This window comes from Magallana gigas, chromosome 8 (assembly GCF_963853765.1).
Source record: "Magallana gigas chromosome 8, xbMagGiga1.1, whole genome shotgun sequence".
NCBI classification, from domain to species: domain Eukaryota; kingdom Metazoa; phylum Mollusca; class Bivalvia; order Ostreida; family Ostreidae; genus Magallana; species Magallana gigas.
In genome coordinates this window covers 37,693,866-37,716,938 of record NC_088860.1, presented here as the reverse complement: position 1 = coordinate 37,716,938, position 23,073 = coordinate 37,693,866, and the positions used below count along the sequence as shown (strand labels likewise).

The window sequence follows — 23,073 nt, the reverse complement described above, 5'->3', positions numbered from 1 at the left end:
GTTGGGAGTCGAAGTACTCATTTACGAAGAATATATGATAAATGACTGTTAGCGAGATGAGAAGTTTGAAAATGAGTGCCAGCATTTTGGATCATTCAAACAAATCAATCGTACAAAAATGAAATTAATTATTACACATGTAATAACATTCTTTGTGTCTGAATGTTTTATTTGCCATAAGCTTAACCTCTAGGTTACTGGCATTAAATTCAAATTATGCACTCAATTGAGGTAAGGGGAACAATTTATATGTTATTACGATTCATGAGAGTATATTTTTACAAAACGAAAACTGAATAAACCAATTCTATCAATATATGTAAAATAACACATCAACAGTAGGGGACTTTCCAGCAAACATTTTTAACCCGATTACGTTTAAGCATGATATAAGAAAACAACAAGTCAATATAGCTTTTAAAATTTATCATGATAGATTGATAAACAATTTTAAATAACAAATCAAGTACAATAGATACACAGTTGCACCCGTTAATTGCTTCAAATATTTTAGGAACCTGAACATACAAAAAAATATGAATATAATTATATTCCATTAAGTCTAGATATAATTTTTGCACTAAGCATGTAGTAAACAAAGAGCTATGTGCGGGATAATGTATTTCTATGCCTCAAAATTTAAAGCTTTGAATATAGCTTTAGAAACTTGATTTTAGAAAGAATAAAACATGTATCATGTATATTTTCAAAATAAATTATCTGATCGATGTCACAATAGAAATATCAAAATATTATATATTGTTGATGATCTATTTTCACAAAAAGTACGGATTAAGGCAAAAAATTGGGTACTGTGGAATCATTAAATTTCGTGGGGACCAATTTTCGTGGATTGCTCAAGTTTTACAGGTTAGTGGGGATGTAATTTCGTGTATTTTCTTATACCTACAAAAGTATATATGACTTTATAACCCATATTCAATAATTCGTGGATAATGTTATTTCGTGGATGAAAGGCAACCACGGATTCCACGAAAATTGAGCCACCACGAATTCTAATGATTCTACAGTATATCTCTTATCAGTTTTTAAAACAAGAAACATGGAGCGCATCCTTACTCTAAAACCATATTTTAACATGATATGCAAAATAGTACGCGCAATAATATATGTTGAAATGGTTTTAAAGCAACGATAAGCTCTATATTTCCTACTTTGGAATATGAAGAACAACTCATTTTTACTATACGTGTTTTTGAGAGATTGCGGGAATCGGCCAATTGCATGTTGTCATAAAGACACGGGGAATAAATGATGCTGTAAAAATGCTTGATTTTTGTTACCTTCACATTTAGTTTTATATGCTTTTAGAATATCAGTATGAAATGATGTTTTTTATACTATGTGAGAAAAGGGGCAGTAACAGACCTTATCGAAAATGGTCTTTGAATTATCTTGACATTCTGGATAGTCCAGAAATGACTACATACATACTATACATACTTCTAATACAGCTAAATAAATATTGACCATTATTTTACAAGAAGTAACATAAGCTAATTTGACGTTGTCGACACATTTACTCAACTTAATCTAGGTAACAGTTGTACATGAATTCCCACGTCCAGAAGTTTCAGAAAATGAGAGTACTAAGCACACAATATAAATAGAAAAAAATAGTAGGTAAAGTCATAGTTTTTGATGCCCATTGAAACTAAATGTATGTATGATCATACGAAAACTTAATATGAAAAAAAATATAATCTTTACACTGCGTAGGTAGAAAAGAAAAGTAAAATATTGGAAGAAGATAAGTTGTGTCTAATCTAAAACGACCTAACCAAAGGGTGTTCTAATGTTTGTTTTCACCGCAAATTCTGCTACATGTATATCTGCTTGAATGTACCATATTGTTAATGCATACTTTACAGTTTAAGTAATAACATAAATGTATTTTGATCATAAAATCATTCGTGTCACTCTTTCTATCTGACATGACACAAAAAGAGAAAAATACGAATCAGGGTCATACAAGTTGTTTAAAATGTTGTTCTTTTGTAGTAAAAAAACAATTGTGCTGTCTTGTTTATCAAAGAAGTCGACCAAGTCGGGGTTGACTTTCCATCCACAAGCTAGGCTAGTATCTGTATCGTTGTTTAGCAAAATATTAACAATTTTGTATAATCTATTGTTAAAAGCTATATATAGAGGGCTAACTCCATCTTTGATAAACAAATTGATGTCTGCTCTATTTTCCAGTAAAAGTTGTACAGTGCTATCATGACCGTTTTGACAAGCTATATAGAGAGGACTGGATCCGTCCTTTGCACATAAATTAATGTCTGCTCCCTTTTCCAGTAAAAGTCTTACAGTGTAAAAATATCCTTTTTGACAAGCTATATAGAGAGGACTGGCTCCGTCCTCATCACATAAATTGATGTTTGCTCCATTACTCAGTAAAAGTTGTACAAAGTCGTTTTGTCCATTTTGACAAGCTTTATAGAGAAGACTGGCTCCGTCCTCATCACAAAAATTAATGTCTGCCCCTTTTCTCAGCAAAATTTGTGCAATACTCTTATGTCTGTTTCGACAAGCTATATAGAGAGGACTGGCTCCGTCTTCATCACATAAATTAATATCCGCTCCATTACTCTCCAAAAGTTGTACAGTGGTATCATGTCCGTTTTGACAAGCAATATAGAGAGGACTGGTTCCGTTTTTCTTGCATAAATTGATGTTTGCTCCATTACTCAGTAAAAGTTGTACAGTGCTATCATGTCTGTTTTGACAAGCTTTAAAGAGAGGACTGGCTCTGTCCTCATCACATAAATTAATATCTGCTTTATTACTCAGTAAAAGTTGTACAGTTGTATCATGTCCGTTTTGACAAGCTATATAGAGAGGACTGGATCCGTTTTTCTTGCATAAATTAATGTCTGCTCCCTTATTCAGTAAAAGTCTTACAGTGTTAAAATATCCTTTTTGACAAGCTTTAAAGAGAGGACTGGCTCTGTCCTCATCACATAAATTAATGTCTGCTCCATTACTCAGTAAAAGTTGTACAGTGCTATCATGTCCGTTTTGACAAGCTATATAGAGAGGACCGGCTCCGTTTTTATTGCATAAATTAATGTCTGCTCCATTACTCAGTAAGAGTTGTACAGTGCTATCATGTCCGTTTTGACAAGCTATATAGAAAGGACCGGCTCCGTTTTTATTGCATAAATTAATGTCTGCTCCATTACTCAGTAAAAGTTGTACAGTGCTATCATGTCCGTTTTGACAAGCAATATAGAAAGGACTGGCTCCGTTTTTCCTGCATAAATTAATGTCTGCTCCATTACTCAGTAAAAGTTGTACAGTGCTATCATGTCCTTTTTGACAAGCTATATAGAGAGGACTGGTTCCATTCTTTGCACATAAATTAATATCTGCTTTATTACTCAGTAAAAGTTGTACAGTTGTATTATGTCCGTTTTGACAAGCTATATAAAGAGGACTGGCTCCGGCCGATTCGCATAAATTAATGTCTGCTCCCTTATTCAGTAAAAGTTGTACTGTTTTATCTCTTCGATCTGCACCTGTTTTTCTATAGGAATAATATCCGTTTTCCTGGATATCGTTACCAGCTGCCAAAAGTAAGGGGGTAAAATGATCCCAGGTTATACTAATTGAATTAACATCACCACCGAGAGAAATTAATTTTCTAAGTAATTCATAATTATGGAACGCGCTTACAATGTGAATAGGGGATAATCCTCCCAAAACATTTCTCGGAGATTCTTTTACATGAAAAGATTGAAATATTTTAAACAGTTTCATTGATCCATTACAATAAACTGCAGGAAGCAAGGAACTGCTTTTAAAATTGATATGCATTCTTGTCAGAGTATCTAACCATTTAAGTGATAAATCCGTATGACTATAAACAATCAGTACATATAAGGGTGATAGGTCAATTTTCAAACCTATGAAAGCAATTTTCGTAAGATGAAAGTGTTTTGCTGTGTAAAAATTTGGTTTATTATATTTTATTTTTTTCTTTTCTAGTAGCATTCGCAGTTTTTCTGGATGCTTTTGTATGATTCCTTTCAACGTTTCAATTACTTTTTTATTCTTTAAACAAGGATTGAGAGCAACATCTATTAAACGATTTCCAAAGAGTTCAGTAAAAAGCCTTTCTCCAAGATCTTCAATGTACTTGTCACTTAAATAGATAGTGAACGGGTCGGTGTGTTCTTCACAATCTTCTAATCGTACCTTTTTTCTGAGGAAACCGATGTCAGCGTATTTTATTGTTTCTGTGGGATAATCTGTTCCAAACACATGAGTGGTAACTTCCATCACCAAATCATGATAAAAATGATACCTGTCGCCAATTTTTTTGACAAAACAGTCCCTTAGGGAGTCAAGATAGATACAAATAGCATTAACCGGTGTGCTCTCTTGTAATCCACAAAGTTTTAACGTGTGTTTGATTTTGTTTTCCGTGTCTTTATTTTTTGAAAGATCACTTATGCAAAGATCATCGTTAAAAAGAACAAGGAGAGCTAACGCACAGTATTTACCCTTGTCTTTTTCTTTGAACTCTATTATTTCCTCCTTCAGCACTGTTTCAGGTTCAATAAAAAATCGTATCCCCTTAGAAATGTATTTTTCTTTGCTAGAACATAAACTACATAATAACGGGAAATACCTTTCTACTTTGACGATCTCATTACAATCTTCTTCGGATAAATTCATATTTAATGTATATTTTGTCAAAATATCACGTTTTTCCTCATCAGACAATTTGTATTTCTCATTATCGATGTCTACAATAGCTGACTGATTATCGAGATAACGCGCCATTCTAGAATCATTTATAATACAATATCTACATGACATGAGAATTTTTGCTGTTTTTAGGAACAACTTTAAATCTTCCTCATATCTTTGCCATGAATCATTATATATTTCATCAAAACATTCTTTTCCCAATGGATCATTAAAAACACAAATTGTTTTATCTTTTTGAAATCGACCTGAATAAAATATATTCACGATGTCTTCTACTCCTTTTACTCGTCTTACGGTCCAGCCCTGTTCTCTGTATTTGAGAGCAATATGTTGAATGATGGCTGACTTTCCGGATCCTGAGTGACCATACACAATAACCAGGTTTCTGCTTTTTATATTTCTTTCTACTTCCCAGCACGCCTTTGTTGAGATGAAATTTTTGTCGTCCTGCTTCCATTGGTCAAATATGACTTCTTCAATTAAATGTTCTGGAATTGATAAATAGTAGGGAATCAATGATAACATGGTAGATGATACAGGTAAAACGCGCATATACAGTGTAAGTGTCAAACAATTATACAATAGTATCTTATGACAAGTCGACCTGTCGAGAAAACAAAGATGAAAAATAGATTACATATATTAGGCATTGGATATCTGAATTATCAAAACAGGAAATAATTATATCTGAATTACTATGATTGAATATATGATAAGTAAAAAAATTGAATTGTTTACATTCTCTCAATATATAGTTTACAATTTAATTATATACCTTCGGGTTTTAACTGTCCTAATATACCTTTTTGATTAGATTAATATAAAACATACATGAATTCTTTTGTATGTACATCAATGTTAATTTTTCCTTCTAATCATCTGATAATCTTCACCGATTTCCAAAATATTTAGTTATTCAGTAAGAAGATATATCCTGCATTCCACAAATACAGCCAATGCTGCTATGAACTTGTTTACTGCTCATGCAAAAAATAAATTCTCCATTATTTAATGAAATACTTAAATGAAAAAAAAACTTTTGGAAAAACGTTCTCGCTTCCTTTGATCTATTTTCATTATGCGATATCAGTCTTCGATATCTTATGCAATACTTTTTTTTATTTATAATGATACCTGCATGTAAATAAGCAAGGATTTGGAAACAAGTGAACACTTAATAAGTAAATCCGTTTCCCTCGATAAAGTTTTTAAATTCAAAATTTTTGATATGTCCAAGTTAGGATTTCTCTGTAAGCACATTTATAAAAACTTATAGGCTGAGCTAACAGCATCCTTACAAAAATTGCGTTGAGAAAGAAAATAACTGCATGTACATGTATTCAGGGTTAAATCCATTTATTTAATGGCCAAAACGCTTGTTTCAAGATTCAAATGGGCCTTGCAATGAATTTAGTATTGTCAGTGTCCACAGGTTCTTTGGCCTTTCGGACATTAATAACCTCAACCAAATCTGTGACGTCATACGCAAACTCGTCAGTCTTCTCGAAAACATTCACCCCTCCTTTACGAACCCGTCATTTTTTTTCCATTTGTTTAAAATGTTTAAACTTTTGCTATAACCAGTTCCGCTCTCTCGTGTCTTTCTTCTTACAATTTAAGAGAAACATCCATTGGTCTATCTGATCTTCCACCAACCAAATCGTCTCGGCTGTAAACAAGTTTACCAGGAATGGAGGCGTCTATTTTGCTCACTAGTAGTGCTCAACTTTTTCCTATTTGACATTGTATTTGCATTTTAATCTATACTTGGTGTTCAAGCAGGTGGGCATGTGTTCCCAGGACTCACCATTCTTGCTTGTATTGTCTGTGGATGCCCAACAAGGCAATAATTGATGCCTGGCTCCCTTATTGTAAGCACCCGTGGCCTAAATCGCCAAAAAACTCATTACGAGGTAATGTTTGTATTGCTATTTGTATTACTCTCATGCTTTAGGCATCTTTGATAATGCAATATATTTGTAAACTGCCTAAAAACAATATCCTTGCTGATTTAAGAGTAGCCGTATTGCATTGGTATAGATTAATAACTCTCTCTCTTTCTCTCTCTCTCTCTCTCTCTCTCTCTCTCTCTCTCTCTCTCTCTCTTTCTCTCAATGCAGCAATGATGTCATTGTTATATTGTTATATAGGAAAATACTTAATAAAGTTGACACTTGTACTGACTTTAATTTAATGATGATCTTTTGTTTCATTGGGTAGGACCAAATAATATAGTTCAAGAAAAGGTCCGCCCGTTTAAATACTGAATACAGATAATTAATAATCATATCAAGGCCTGTTTTTTTTTTATCCGGATGAGCTTTTAATTTAGGGGAAGGACCTGATATTATGGCTGAAAAAAGAAAATGCCTGCCTCTTGAGATATATAGAATGCAGAAAATTAATATTCATATTGATTCTTGCTTTGTTTGACCCCGATGGTCTTTTAATATAGAGGTAGGACCTGAAGAAAAGGTCCGAACCTTTGAAATGCTGTGTGCAAAAAATTCACAATATTTAGACCCAATAACCTGTTATTTCAGAGGTAGGAGCCAATATTATAGTTCAAGAAAAGGTTTGCCTCGTAAAAAGAATTGTATAGTCATGCATGGATGTAGTGAGTTTGTTATATATTCTTGTTGTGATATTTTTCAGTTGATCTTCTTATTGTTGGAGTGGACATAAAATTGACATCAGCGTATGTTTTATTTTAAAAATGCATTTAGAGTAGTTAAACATAATCTATAATAATATTTATATAAATGATTATCATCGTAAAATATTTCAATTCAAGGAGCGAAACCTTTAATGTTAAGTAAGAGTCGTAAAACAAATAACTTATTATTTAAATTGAGTTTTTTAATCACGACTATTTAAAGATGTGACAAATGCATGGAATCCATCGCAAACGATTGTCCGTTTCGTTGAAATAATCTTAAAATATTAAGGTAGGTTTGTCCTATCTGTCCGACGGTATCATTTTTCATCTAATGGCAATAAGAAATGCATGTCATGATGTTTATACGATATTTGTGAAAACAAAATTATGCCAAATATGGGACTAGTTGGCAGGAATCTACAATAACATTTTACCGGGGTGTGAACATTTGCCTTTTTCACACAAATATTTTCCACAGGTGCTTGACGACAGGCCACATCCCCACCCCCAGCCTCCCACCTCTCCGATCTATACCTTCAGCAAAGTTGATTTTTTTAATAGAAATTCCTCTGAAGCCATAAACACAACATGTTCCGTTTTAATTATTTAAAAATTAGCATAAAATAAACGATTAATGTACCCCCCCCCCCCCCACCATTGCATTTGAAAAGAGGATCTATAATCTGCAGGTTGGGGCCGTTAAAAAAAATCGTTTATTTTTAATTAATATTCAGATATTTGATAAAGAGCATTTTGTGTACATGACTTTAAGGGAATTTCTAACAAAATAGAGTCAACTACCCCAGGGGTCTAAATTGGCTAAATTGGGGGGGGGGGGGGGGGGGGGTCCTATCCTTAAGGACGTTGGATCCTGCGATCAAAAGTCTTTATTTTTTTTTTCTAAAGTATTTTTTTAACATTTACATACATAGCTAAACCAAAATTCAAAACAAAATTTTTGGGTCTATATGCTCCTTTCGGTGCTACGATGTATTTAAAATGGCGTTTCTCGGTGACAGTGCAAATTCCTCATACATCGCTTTCCTCTCTATATTTTTTTTCGAAATGAACCATGGTATCAAATACAAATTTACATTGTTTAGAACTAATACATTTTTTTCTTCACATAATTAATATATTGACCCTTTTGCACTGCAAAGAAAACACTATTTAATTTATTAAAAAATTCAACATGTAATGAAATTATGTAAAAGTCTTAAATTTTTTCTCAAATTATGACAGAATTGTCAAAAGAAACTTACAAATTCAGAAAATAAAATCAAAAGTATGGGTCTATATTGTTAATTTTGATATATGGCATGAACTAAGCTAATTTTAGTGGGAAAATTTGATTTCATTTTTTCTTGACTTCTATGAAATATCAGTTAACTATCCCAATATATGTCGATAGAATTTTTGATATATTGTTAGAATATGTTTTTGAAACAACACGAACATATTCCAATGCATAAACTATCTGGAAATTTGGTCTACACTGAAAATAAGAAAGCTAAAATTACTGTAAACAGTACTTTAAAACAACTGAGTTAGTAAAATGATCATTTTCTTCTTAAAAACCTTCTGCCACAAAATATAGTCCCTTAGTAAAATCTGTAAATATGTAATTTTTCATTAACTATTTGATTCAATATAGTTCATTTGGCATTGTAAAAAAAAGAAAATAATTTATAATAGAGTTCATATATGACACAAAATCTCCAGACAAGAGGTGACCCAAAATGGCTACAAAAAATCAGAGGAACAAACCTCTTTAAGCACCTGTCATATTTTCTTTCTTAGATGAAAATCCCATTAATTTTTTGATTTTTTGTTTAATTTCTTATCAACAAACTAATTCCTTTTGATATTTTCCTTCTTTGATTATAACAAAGGCAAAGGTCTGATCTAAAAATATAATTTCAAATAGAAAAGAAGGATTGAAGAACTGAACAATTTATAATAAATCACATCACTTACACCTAGTCAAATAAGAAAAAGCAATGATGCCGCTTGCAGGTATCGTTGTAATTTAAGTTTATAGAATATTTGATTTTAAAATGGGTTACATTTTAAGCGTGTATCGTATTGGAAAGATGGGCAAAAAGAAGACGTGTGAAATGTCTATTGTTTACATGATTATTTTAAACAGTCAAACACACCTAGCTGCAGGTGTGAACCCCTCACACCTGCAGGATGGTGTGTGTATATGTAACACCTGGTTCAAGTCATTGTTTAATTAATGACACCAATGAGTTTCATTTCCTGTTTATATAAGGATATTTAGTGGCTCACTTCGGGTAGAAATTCTTTTAAAAGAATTACAAAATGATACCACTTTTTTGTATGAAAATACTCGAAATTGAAAAAATAAAAATGAAAAATATACCCCGGACCCGTTAGGCGGACCTTTTCTTACATGTATACGGGTTGGACCCTTTAAGAGCAAAGGTGGACCCTAAATGTTAACATTAATGGTCCGCCCCGGACTATTTCACGGGGTGGACCTTATAAATTATACGACACCGTGTCACCAGACACGATTGCACAGACAAACGGACATCTGGGGGAGAGACAGAAGGACAAGGTGATTTCAATATTGTATATACCCCCAAATTTCCCCCTAGGAGGGGGGGGGGGTATTATAATAATATTTGGCTACAATACTGAGTTATTTTTTAGGAGAAGAATCCTTATTACAGAAATCACTTTGCGAGCAACTAGGAAATATCTTGAGGAGACAGAATAAGGTTATACATCCGACACAGCGAAAGACTGATTTGATCCGGCACATGCATCTGACTTTTGAAAAAAAATCCTTTTGAAATAAGATATTTTCCAGTACTATAAATGTAACAAATAATAAGTTTCAAAAAAGCTTGCATGTTCAAATAAAATTATCTTTTTGGAAGCATGCATGCATCAATTTTTGCAAAAAACTTTAATTTTCGTTTCTGTTCATAGATTCATAATCGAAACGTGCAGACTCAAGAAGTAATGTTTTTTATTATTATCATAATCTTAGTGCTTAGTATAATATTAGAGTGAGAATCTAGTACGCTACAAGAACTTGTGTTAGAACACTTTGTTTATTAAATACACAGTAAAATATGTTTAAACCAACCAATATTATTTGCAAGTAAATTATTTCATTATTTCAAATTATTTCAGGAAAGTATCAAATAATTTAAAGTTTAAAAGCGGTCGGATAACGAAAACTGTCGAGTTTAAATTGTATAATGATAAGAAAATAACCGGCTATTTTTTCATTTCCAAGCAAATTCAAAACAGGGAAGTTTTTCTTCAAATGAAGCTGCATTTGTACAGTATGTTCTACAGTATTCTCATGATAGGATTTTTTTTTTTAAATGACATGAGTAGTTCCAATTTGGACCTGTCCCTTATGTTGATGTGTTAAATTAATGCATGTGACATTATGGCGCGAAATCCAGTTTTAACTTTCAGCCAAAGGAGGAGCCCGAGGCTTTAAATTAACTCATCTATTGATTTAGGGGAATGGGGAGAAATCGATTTTATGACATTTGTTTTGTTACAAATAATATATACTCGGATTATTATACTTCAGATCGAATGTTTAAGAATGGGTGTATCGAATAAACATAAACACTAAATGTTTATTGAGCTTTAAGTAAGACAAAAACGTAACACCCTTTTTGAGCTAAATGGCCCTAATTGATCGAAAAATTTGGGCTTAAAAAACAAAACTTCGCTTATTCAGTTCCAGACCTTCAGTAAATATCTCAGGCTATATCTTTCATTCAAGCAAAAGATTTTGTTTCATATTTGATAATATAATATCAATTATAACTTAAACTCTACATTAGTAGACAGTAAATAACCTCCTTTTTTACTGTAAGAATCTTGCTCAGTATTGCTTATATCATCCAGTTTAATATTTCATTAATCAAGAATTTAAACGCAAAATTTTAAATGCGTCGTAATAATAAAACATTGGTGTGTTTTCTTTTATATTGTAATTTAAATCTTCGACAGTGATGTGGAAAATATACAAGAGAATTTTAAGGCAATTGAATAGTTGAAGCGATGAGCTGAGACTGAGTTCAGACCGCGACCGAGGAAGTATTTGAATAAGCATCACTCGTTGATATAGCAACTTAGGTTAATCACATGGGTAAATACAAATTGATATTTATTTTTCGAAATATCTACTTTTTTCCATTTCATAGCGACAATGCATTGAAGATGCCAATAAATACAATTTCTAAATACCTAAAAAAAGCATAAGCATTATAAGGGTTAGTTTGAAGAAATAGTGGAGAGTAACAATTTACTTTTGATTGTAAAACTAAAGAGCAGCTCAGAAAAGAAATTAACATGTAAAAAGACCGTAAAGCTAATTTTGTTTATCTTGGTTAATTACTTTTTTAAATACAGTTCAATAAAATGAAAGAATGTGTACATGCACTGAATTTGAATCTTTTTACAGCAATAATAAGCTCACAATTGTGTATTAGAAATTGTCAGAAATACGAAATTTATATTATATTGATTCTTACTTGATATCGAGCGGAGCTGGAGACGGGCAAAGCCCGCCTAGCGAAGCAAGGATTAATGGTAACATGTATGTAAGAAAATCAGCGAAAATGAGAGTTGAATCAGGGGTACTATGGGCAAAAAACAATTCTTCCAGCCCTGGGCGCCGTCATATTGTTTTTAAAAAATTAGCTGGATCATTGATTGACTGGCACTTATCGATGTTTATTGCCCTTAGACTTGATTAAAACTTTCCAGTGTTACAATTGAAGGTATTTAAATTATTAATTTTTTTTATTTATGTTTTTATTCATGACTTTCACAGCTTTCTTACATACTACATTTCTTTTGGAGTCTCAACATTTTTTTTACATACAATAAACATGCAAGAAAAGATAATTAACAATGGTGTGAAAGTTTGTTTTTATGTTTTTTAGTGGGGGTGAGAAAGGACAGAACACATTGAGTGAAATAGTATGCATTATTAAAACTTAATGTGAAAACCAGATAAGTGTCAATAGTGCTTCAAACAAGGAACACGACTAGTTCTACGTATGTGTTATCAAATTATTAGATGGAAAATACAAACATTAACGAGTAAAGTATTCAATTTTATTACCGGTAGTCGACATATGAATTAAATTGATAAACAATGAAAAGAGAAATAATCGGAATCATGTAACTCTCTTCGAAGATAAAACTTGTACGTTTTACGTACGAGACATGACGTCCTAATGTAGAGTGAGCACGCGACGTTTAGTTTAACTTTGGTTAATGATTTGAGTAGGCGGATCCTACTGTGTGCGTTTCAAATAAATTGTTGTGCAAAAAAATCAAACTGCGCTATGTTAAATCTGCACTCGGTTTCACGGTCACACCGTTTACATATTAATTTCATTTACACCACTTTATTTTGAATGAAAACAGTTGTCATTGTAAATGAGAGTAAATGAATTGACTAATTTTACAGACTGAAATAACTTACATGTAGTTTTAATAATTCATGCACAGGAACTTGCACAGGATCTTGCACAGGACCAATCAACTGTCAAAGCTCGTATTGTTAAGAACTTCCTACACATTTTACGATCTCAAAACCTTATGTTAAATAAGCCACGTAATCATGACGAAAATGGACATGAAAAACGCTCGGCGGATCAGGATCTTAAATGTGATCCAATACCAAAAAAAAAAAATTTGATGAAATCTGTAAATCTACTTATTTTACTCTTACAAAATATATTGTTTGTACTTGTGTTTTGTTTCCATCTCTTTTATCTTTTTCCAGCAAAATGCGTGATCTTTTAACTTTCTTGCTGAAAGCGTCGCTGCGACACTGAACGGCTTACAATCGATACGCTTACGCTATTAAACAAAAGGCAGAACAAGCAATTAATATTTAATGTATTGTCCGTCTACAAAATACAATTTTAACGGTTCGTTGAGAATTTTAAGATGTTGTAAAGCATAGTTTTTACAAAGTATGCAATAAACTTTGCAGAAAATTCATTGAAGTTATGAGAAGGATTGTCATTTCATGATATTTACAGAAAATGAGCTCTAGAGTCTATTTTAAAAGAAACGAATCGTTAATGAAACCACACTATTTCAATTCACTACAGAAATTGAAAAGATATTAATAAAAACTTTGTTATTAAGGAATAATTCTTTATTAATAGGTAAACTATAAGGTGACCATCAGGGTCAGCGAACAAATCCAATTAAGTCCATCGAACTTTGAGATTTCATCACGCCCGCCCGATAACTCAATGCAATTTAAAAAATAGTATTTTTTACTTAAATTGATAACATTTTCAGCCATTTTATCATTTAATATTAAACACTGACATCATTTGCCCTTTTGTTTTGTATGATTTGGAAATCCAACAAAGAGACAATTGTTTTCGTTAATGAAATTATCAAAGCTGCTTGGTCCGATTTGTTGGCTATTATATAGTAACAGTACTGCATCTAGTATCAAATTGATTTCCACAGAAATCAATTATAGACTAGTTATAAACGGTCTAGTTTAAAAGATAGGAATATCTAAATTTATTAGAAAATAATTCATTAACAGGAACTCAACAACCCAAAGCAAATGCATCATGGGTTTGTCAAAATAAAGATCCGTTTAGTTTCGTCCTGCGGTAATTTTGTTTTTAATTATTTAACCCGGATATTATGCATCTATTGTCAACTATACAAACTTAAGAAAGAATAGTGAAAAAACGGGGAAAACGAACACGGGTTTTATCTTTGATTTGCCAAAACATTTTTGAAATCTTGCTTTATATATTTTGCAAGTCGTAACATAATTATACATGTCTCGACATCAGAAGCCATTCTTTTTAAAAGACGAGATAAAGCTGTAGCCTTTAAAAGTTTGGTTGCACATAAATTACGTATACCATTTTTCCATTAAAGGAATGAATTTTTAAACCGCGAAGCAGTTTATAAAAAACGTAAAAAGTTATTTTATATCGTTTAATATAGGTAAAAATTAAATATTCTCCATAGAATTTAATTGTATGCTTCTAATATAAAAAATAAGGACCATGATTTACTGAAATAACGTTTATTTGTGCAAAACTAAACGTAACGGCAAGCAGATTTCGAACGTTTCGATCGAGCGTGGTATTCTGGCGTATGCAAGTAATGTTAGACGAAATATATATTACAAGGCATTCCCCTGTGGTTAACTATTCATAACAAATGTAAAACGTGGTGGTAAGAAAGATTTAAAGAGGTTGCAGGTGCAGGATGCAGGCGTTGTAGCCCTGCTTCCCAAGAGTATCACTACAACTTTTAAGAAAAGTGAAACGAGCGAACATGAGTTTATCATTTGTAAAAAGTACTTGTCATTTGTTTACATTGACATCAACCAAGTACTATTCTCTCTATTTCTTACGAAAACTTATAGTTAATTCATGGCTCTATAGAAACAGCCAGACTAAAATATACACGCCCCGTTTATCGATTGGTCGAAATCTACAGCGGCTGAAACCGAGAAAATAGGTCTGAAATTGACACGCCCTGTTTATCGATCGGTCTAAACATACAGCGACCTAAAAATATCATGGACTGCACGAAATAATTATGATGATGTCAGACGCAAAGTCTCATGGGAGACAATTTGGCTGTTTCTTCTAGCTAACGTACTTATGTGTATTTACAGTAACTTAGTGGTTTTTACTTATTTTTCATAATCAATTTATTTAGTTGTTAAACGAGAGACGTTAATATAAACAATAGAATGCTTTCTTTTATGATTCATGCGGGTTATGAAGGTAGCGATCATTGAAAAAAAAATATTACATACCCGTTAACGCGGGTTATGAATTTTTTCTGCAATATCGCTACCTTCATATCCCGAATGAATCCCCAAAGAAAGCATTTTATTGTTTAAATTGTGCATGATAGAGATTTGAAAGTGAGCAGTTAATTGAGTTTTGGGAAACTCTGAGGAGTGAAAGATAATTGGTAGAGCCTTACCCAGGGAACATGTTGGAAAGAGGGAGAATGAGTACTAGTTTGCATGTGATCGCATTTTATGTATGCGAGGATTTTATTTATGATTCATAGATATTGTGTTCGTTGTAAATATGTAAATAAACTTTTTAATATAGACAATACATGTAAATTAATCAGTAGAGGTGACAGGAGGAATATAAAAAATTGTTTAGCCAATCAAATGAGGCCTTACAACCAGAATTTGAATATTCAAAAATGGCCCAATCGATCGGAAAAACTATTGTTAAGTCTGTCAATGATCATACATTAGGTAGAGGGAGGGTAAGGCTACTCAAAAAATGTCTTGACCATAGAGGAAAGGATACCTTGATACACGTGTTTTGGAGTAGGCGAGAAAGCAACCAAAAGCTAGGGCTAATAGGCCGGTTCAAACTTTGTAATATTATAACCCCCCCCCTTTTTTTTTTGGGGGGGGGGGAGGTATATTGTGCGTAAACATGTACGTATAACTTCAATTTGAATAACATTTTCCTTATTTTCACATCGATTTTGACATGCTCTCAAAATAGTGGTGGTGGTGGATATCTCCGTATTAATTCAACATTTAATATGTAAATTTAAGAAAAATGTTTGCTGCGATAAAAACAGGTGCAGCCTAATCCTCTTGCTTTCCCCCTGATACTTCGTGCAATGAGTGTCAGAAATTACGCGGGGGTGTTAAGGAAGCATATGGATTCTGAGTCACATATAATTCCGTGAAAGCACAAATCTTAATTATTATGTACATATTCAAATATCTAAGCAACGAAACGTGGGCCAAAAACAAATAAAAAAAACTGAAGACAATTTTTTTTTCTCAGAAATTAGTTTGTATTACGTAGATTTACACATTGATGACGTCATGACTAAAGTTGTATGTCGTGTGAATTTGAACATATTCAAAATATAACTAATCTAAGAACTCTAATACAGTATTGTGGTGTGATTTATTGAGAATTGAACATAAGAATACTGGGAGAGATGTACGTTTTATCAATCATTCGTTAAAAGGTATGTAAATTTGCTTTCATTTCTCGGCCAGTCTTTCCTCTGTCGTTGTTTACAATATACAAATCCGACTAAAACAACACTACCCCGTATATATTGAACTTGAAATTTTATACGTATCGTTAATTTGATCAATTCTTAAATTAAAAAAAGCTGCTAGAATCGCATGTTGTGTGTAGTTTTGATGCAACATAACGTTTTCCGTGCAAACTTTATAAAAGTTGGGAAGGTTTTACGAGAGCCGAACTAAATAATTAAGATAATAGAATTCTAGCAGCAGTTTTGATTAAACTGAGATGTTTTGCCTTTACTTGGTATGTTTATTTTATTTTGGAAACCGCGGGGTAGTGTTGTTCTATCTCATTTTATGTTAAGGAACATACGTAAGCTATATATTTATAGTTGTCACGTGATAATGTACCAATGTGGCAGTAATGCACTACCCGATTATGTTGCACTGAAATCTTTTTTAAAGGATAATACTCAGTTTTTGATCTTATTCAAAATAGTTATTTAATTTCACGATTTTAAATATAACAGTCAAAATAAGACACTAAATTGCCCATGTGCTTCCTTAACACCCCCGCGTAATGTTAGAAAATAAGAAATACTGGTACATTATATTTTCAGAGTGGGGGGGGGGTATCATTTCTCTTTCAAAGTTTCTCGTGATTGTTTTTTATAAAACTGTACTCACTGCCGATACATGACATAGGTAATCTACATACTGTTAGTATTGAAAAGGAATAAAATTAACGCTCAAAAAAAGAAAGCGATTGCTAGAAATTGAAACTAAAACGAAAGGAAAATCAAAGGAATAGCAGAATGCATTACATAAGCAGTAGAACGCAGTGCTGAAAAAATCTAGCATACAAAATATTGTCTATCCTAAGTCTATCATTTCGAAATTATTACATACGAAACTCTTCTAAAATATTTTAAAACTCACAAAATTCCCCATATATGTTTTTATGTTAAACTTTCAACCTCTCTTCTAGCCCAAATTGTAACCTGAAGTAATGTTTTAGATAATTTAGAATGTAACTTTTTTTAGCCTTTCGACCCTTGTACATATATTCTGTAACATACTGAATGAAAGTAATGAAGTTCTTAATTAAGGACGTTGTTTACTCAGGATTTCAGTTCTTAAATCCGGATTGTTAAAAAGTTCAGTGACATGAGTAAAAGTTTTTTCTAAACACAAAAAGTATTTATGAAATAAATTATTATTGACATAAAACTCTATATCTTTATTATATTATGATATTAGGTTTAAACAAAGGTTGACTTTTAGCAAACCAGAGGAATTTCTGACTAAATTTTTCAGATTTTATTTTCCACTGATATATTTTTGGTAGTACTAATATATTAAAAATTAAAATTTTATTTGTTAGTCAACATAATTTTGCATATTTTGTATTGGTTTTATCTCGCTTTTTCGTTAAAAGAATCGTATGGCACATACTACAAAAAAATTAAGAAATGCTTAAAAATGATAAAAGACACCATATCTCAAAATTTTGATCTTTGACTTCATATAAATTTTATGCAAGCAGAGAAATGTTAATATACTTAGTTTAATACTTTAAATATTTTAGCATTATCATCATTCACTTTTTCGTTATATTGCATCAAAAATGGATATGAATTTGGAAAGTGATAGAGAAAATTCGGACTGAAAACTTAATGCTTTGTATTTTATTAATGTCACTGCCATTCATAAACTGTATTTCATTTGTTAATGAGTTTAGCAATTTGTATTATTTTCACAATTAAGAAAATCTCAATCGTAGTTTAAAATTAGAGATTTTTTTTGTTTCCAAAATACTCAATGGCCATTAACTCAAAAAGTAGGTCATTGGCCTATTTTTTTGAAAGAAAAGAATAACACTATCCTGTAAGGTCTATAACACACAATAGTTGGTTTTTCATTATCATCAGGGGATTTTTTTTATTTATTCTGAGTAAACTTTAAGACAATCTTCTGTAATTGTACAGATTTTGTATGTTAGATTGGCAAACTCTCTCTCTCTCTCTCTCTCTCTCTCTCTCTCTCTCTCTCTCTCTCTCTCTCTCTCTCTCTCTCTCCAATTGTATAAGCTTAAAATTGATATATAGCTGAAGTTTTTACTTTCAATTGATGCTTTTCAGAAATCGTTTTCTTTTTCAGATGTGTTTTTTAAATTGACATTGCCCGAGTATTTAGTAAATCAAACCAATAATATAGCATTGCATGTATAACTGCAGATACAGATGACTTTTGCTGATGTTAAACGTGGTACACTTGTGATAAATTGTTTCATTGTTTTACTGATTTAGTGAATATGGAAAAAACTTATTTTGTGGTGAATGTCTGGAAACAATACAATTTATTCAAAATGTATTTTTTTCGGGTAATCTCTTGCAATTTTAACTGGAAATTAAAATATCCGGAAGTGACCCGCAATTATACCCGAAATAACTGTATATAGTACTATACTCCTCAAAATATGAATATTAGATTGTACATGTAAACTAAGATCTTTAACGTAGTACAGTTCAGGAAAAGGGATTCGCGTAGACACGTGACCTCTTAATCTAAAATAATATATGTTTACCTTCGTTATTGTCTATCGGTTCACGCTGTTCATGTCCGCCAAGTAGTAATTCTGTTTCCTCGTCACTTCTTACTGTATTGCGTCTTCTTTTGCTGATACCGATCTCTAAAGTTATAGAAATATTTTCGTCTTACTTGCAAAGACAACATCATAAAGAAATATTGAAAGAAATGTATGTTTCAACAGAAAATTATAAAATAAAATTAAAACCATTATATCTAATCAGAAAGTCAAATAACTTAACGTAATAAATATCTACATTTAAAGAACACTTACCCTGGATAACTTAATATATCTAGCAACAATTAATAAGCAAACAGTTTTCATTAAAAAAATATTATTTATCGGGTACAGGCCCTCCAAAAAATGAAATACTGTAGTTGAAAATATATAATGAAGTCTTGTGCGTTTTTTATAGAGCTGCTCGGGCGGAGAGATATTATGGAGTTACTTGATCGCAAAAAATAATGTTAGCACTTTTATTCTTCGTTTTAAACATCGTTTACTTCGCCCTGAATTTACAATAAGAACGGACCATTTATCACTATTCCTAGTGCAGGTCCACAAATTCAAGGACCCAATGAACAGATAGTGAGATAGTTACAACAGTTAGACGCGTTTATGCTGAAAATTCAGCATAAACCTGGGGAACGTCATTGAAATACCGATAGCCTGATCAAAATGGCAACACAAGTTAGATGCAAGAAGTATAAACGTAATGTTACCAAAGAGTACGTCATTTTATTAAAGGATTTACAACTATAAAAGTGAATGACAATTTCCCAACACTTCCTATCGATGATTTGAATGATAATTCTGTGGATTTAATCAGTCTTGATACTCTTGTAATCTGAACAACGCGAGCTAGATATAGCATACAACCCCATGGAGTTATGGAAGGCAATTACCGCCAAAAGTCTATGTAGCTTGCTTTTATTCTTATTATACGCACTTCTTTATTCTTCAGCACATTTACACTTACATGTCAAATTATTGATTTCATATTCATGCCCATCCAATTTCACTTTGATTATTTTTTATTCTCTATGGCTTGCTTAATTCTATGTTGCAATAGTTTCCTCTTATTTGTGTAGATTCTTAATTCTATCGCTGTTACAAACGTGAATTAAATCACGCAAACCATATATCCTTTTCATTAAAGACGAATACAAGTTGCATGAATTTGTGGTGGTTTGAGACAAGAAATAAAAATTGCATTTGGAAAAGACGTGGAGGTGGTATACGGTTCTCTCCAGAAGTATCCGTGGAACATGTAACACGTAGATGAAATAAAAATATAAATAAATCAATTTAAGGTCAAGATCTAGTAAATGAAAGGTGGCTACAATTTTATGAAATTCAAGATATAAATTCTGTTCATGATGCTTCATAGCAATAGATTTGTTTCATAGGGTGTACCGGGGCTTAAATTGTTGGTAACCACAATGAAAAATCATGTTTTAAACAACCATTTTCTATGAAATATGAAGGATAAAAGTAACAAATCTTGGAGTGTTATCCATTTTTGACTAATGAAATATATCTAGAATGCCTATAGTTTCTTCAAAAACGGTAAAAAACAAGCTCTTGACCTCCTGATGTCAAATTAAATATAGATACCGGGATTACTTTTCTCGTGATTAAATATAGAATGTCAAAATACTGTTTTATTTCTACACAATTTCTTTATAGCCATAAAATACGGGAACAGATTTATCAAATCAATTATGACGTCATAATGGTTCTATCACCAAAAAGACAGTCTGGAATCATTTACTAGCTCTTGACCTTAAAGATGTTTTGAAAAACAATAAAAAGGGCCGGGGTACAAAGTGCTTAGAATGCTTGCCCTGTACACTACAACGTGTGAGAATTATCACGTCCATGATTCACTATCTGACTTTCATTAGGCTTCAGTACTGTATATTTCTGATTAAACGCAATAAAATTAATCAGCGTAAAGTTTTGGGTTTTAGAAATACAAATTGCAGGTTAAAAAATCTCACTTATTTTTCTGAAAGTTGTGAACTTGTGAGATTTAAGAGGTTCGTTCCTTTCTTTTTGGGTGCCTATTTTGTCACCACTCGTCTAAACATTTTGCATCCATTCCCATATAAATTCTAACTGTATATTTATAATTTATGATGTCAAATAAACCATATTGAATAAAAATTGTCTAAAATACTTTTTACAGAGTTAGGTAAGGGACTATATTTTGTGGCGGAAAGTTTCAAGAAGAAAATGAACAATTTTCCTAAGTCAATTGTTTTAGAGTACTGTTACTTTAGTTTCCTAATTTTTAGTTTTCTAATTTTCATATATATAAGAGTGAAGAAAACATTAACTCCAATTTTTGCCTAAAAGAGTTAGGCCCTATAACAGAACAAAGGTTAAACGATAGTTTTGATGATTTATTTTCTGTTTTAAATATGGCCTAAATATTGTAAGTCATTAAATGAGAAAATCTATAGCATCGGTGTGGGTAATCGTAGATCCATAGTTCGAAATGTCTTTAGATACAGTAATTTTCTAAATATTATCAAATTTTTCAAATGAATTTCTCAAATTTTATCTACAGCACAGGCTTGTCCCATTTTAATTAATATATCAATTTAAGTATATGTAAGCCTTCAATCTTCGTTATCTTCTGGAGATGATACTCAAACTACGAAGTCAAGTACTTCTTTGACCACTAGTTTATTAACAATCGTGATCGTACAGTTAAAACTACATCAACTAAAAGCTGCCTAAATCAAAGAATCTCCTCAACCTCATTTCACATGGGTATATAAAGGATTTTACTTGTGATGGACAGTTTTGACTAATTCGGCCCATTTACGACGATCATGAGTGAACATTGAGTGTTCAAAATTAAGATTAATATTTTATTTCTAAATAAAGTAACAAAACCATCAAAACTGTCAATCAAAGAGTACGGATGCAGAATTTGAGTCTCCGAGTCCTGAGTCTCGGAGTCCCCCACATAGTTATGAGGCATCACTTACTCATAATACGTTCATTCATACATGGTATAAAAGGTTACGAAGGTTAATAAATAGAATATACAATACATGACTCAATATAGAGTACCAGAGCTATCGTTGCAGACACAGAATCGCCAAATATGACACTTGTTTTTAAACTCTCAATTTGTATATTATTATGCCCGTATTATTCACCTGGTTTTATAACTTCATTTAGGAATACTACGCAGTGCTACAAGATTCACAGAGTTCATTCTGCTAATTATCATTAACACCATTCAGTGCGCAGTACCTAGGTACACATAAATATCATAGTGACCATCATGTAATACTAGCAATTCAAGGTCATAGTTTTTAATTTAAATAAAAGTTTTTGGGGCAGACCTGTGCTCATATAATAAATCAACATTTCGCAAAATATCTAACAAAGGGAATTTTCCTACAATTCTGCATATTATAAACATAAATGTTGATGAATATGCTGTAAATGGAATAACTCTATTATATGGGTCTTTTAGTTCTTTAGTTCTCTTTAAAAAACCTATGTTAGAGAATTACATATAATATGTTTTTCAACCTGCGAAAGATAGATTAGTTTGTGGTTTTACTGTAATTAGTCATACCAATCTCCAATGTAAACAGACGATAACTTTTGATGCATGATCCAGTGTACTTGCGCGTTTGACATTAACTATAAAAAAATACAGTCTTAACACATTGATAATATATTATAGCAATGCGTAGGTTTATTTGAGACTGACTTTAACTTATCTGAAATGATATATGCATCTCAACAATGATGAAACCTGAACCAGTCATAACTGTATATAGGCCCATACATATGTATGTACAATAGACACAGGACAGTCTGTACAAAATCAATGGCCTTATATAATTAACATTCGATATTTTGTTATACTAAATACTATGGTTAATGTTTGAATAAAGACTTACAATTTCTGTAAAAAGGGTCAGTTGATCAATTCAGCCCTCTCCGGTAAAATATTTTTTATTTTTTTTTTAAATATTAAATGTTACATGTATAAAAGATCTTTTTATAGCA

At 31.9% G+C, this 23,073-nt stretch overlaps 2 protein-coding genes across 2 annotated transcripts in view; both read right to left on the bottom strand.

Annotated features, from left to right (window-relative positions):
* The window catches only part of LOC105334969 (ankyrin repeat domain-containing protein 17), a 776,771-nt gene that overhangs the window by 421,250 nt on the left and 332,448 nt on the right, over positions 1–23,073 (bottom strand). The window lies entirely within an intron of this gene.
* On the bottom strand, positions 467–19,125 carry LOC136270845 (ankyrin repeat domain-containing protein 50-like). The gene is made up of 2 exons (XM_066069669.1): positions 19,027–19,125; positions 467–5,228 (listed from the first exon to the last, which is right to left on the bottom strand). Exon 2 carries the CDS (start codon positions 4,846–4,848, stop codon positions 1,921–1,923), a length of 2,928 nt encoding a protein of 975 aa, XP_065925741.1. The 5' UTR covers positions 4,849–5,228; positions 19,027–19,125; the 3' UTR covers positions 467–1,920.

Excerpts from the sequence above, each read along its gene's own strand:
- LOC136270845 (XM_066069669.1), bottom strand. The coding sequence starts at position 4,848 with ATGTCATGTAGATATTGTATTATAAATGATTCTAGAATGGCGCGTTAT.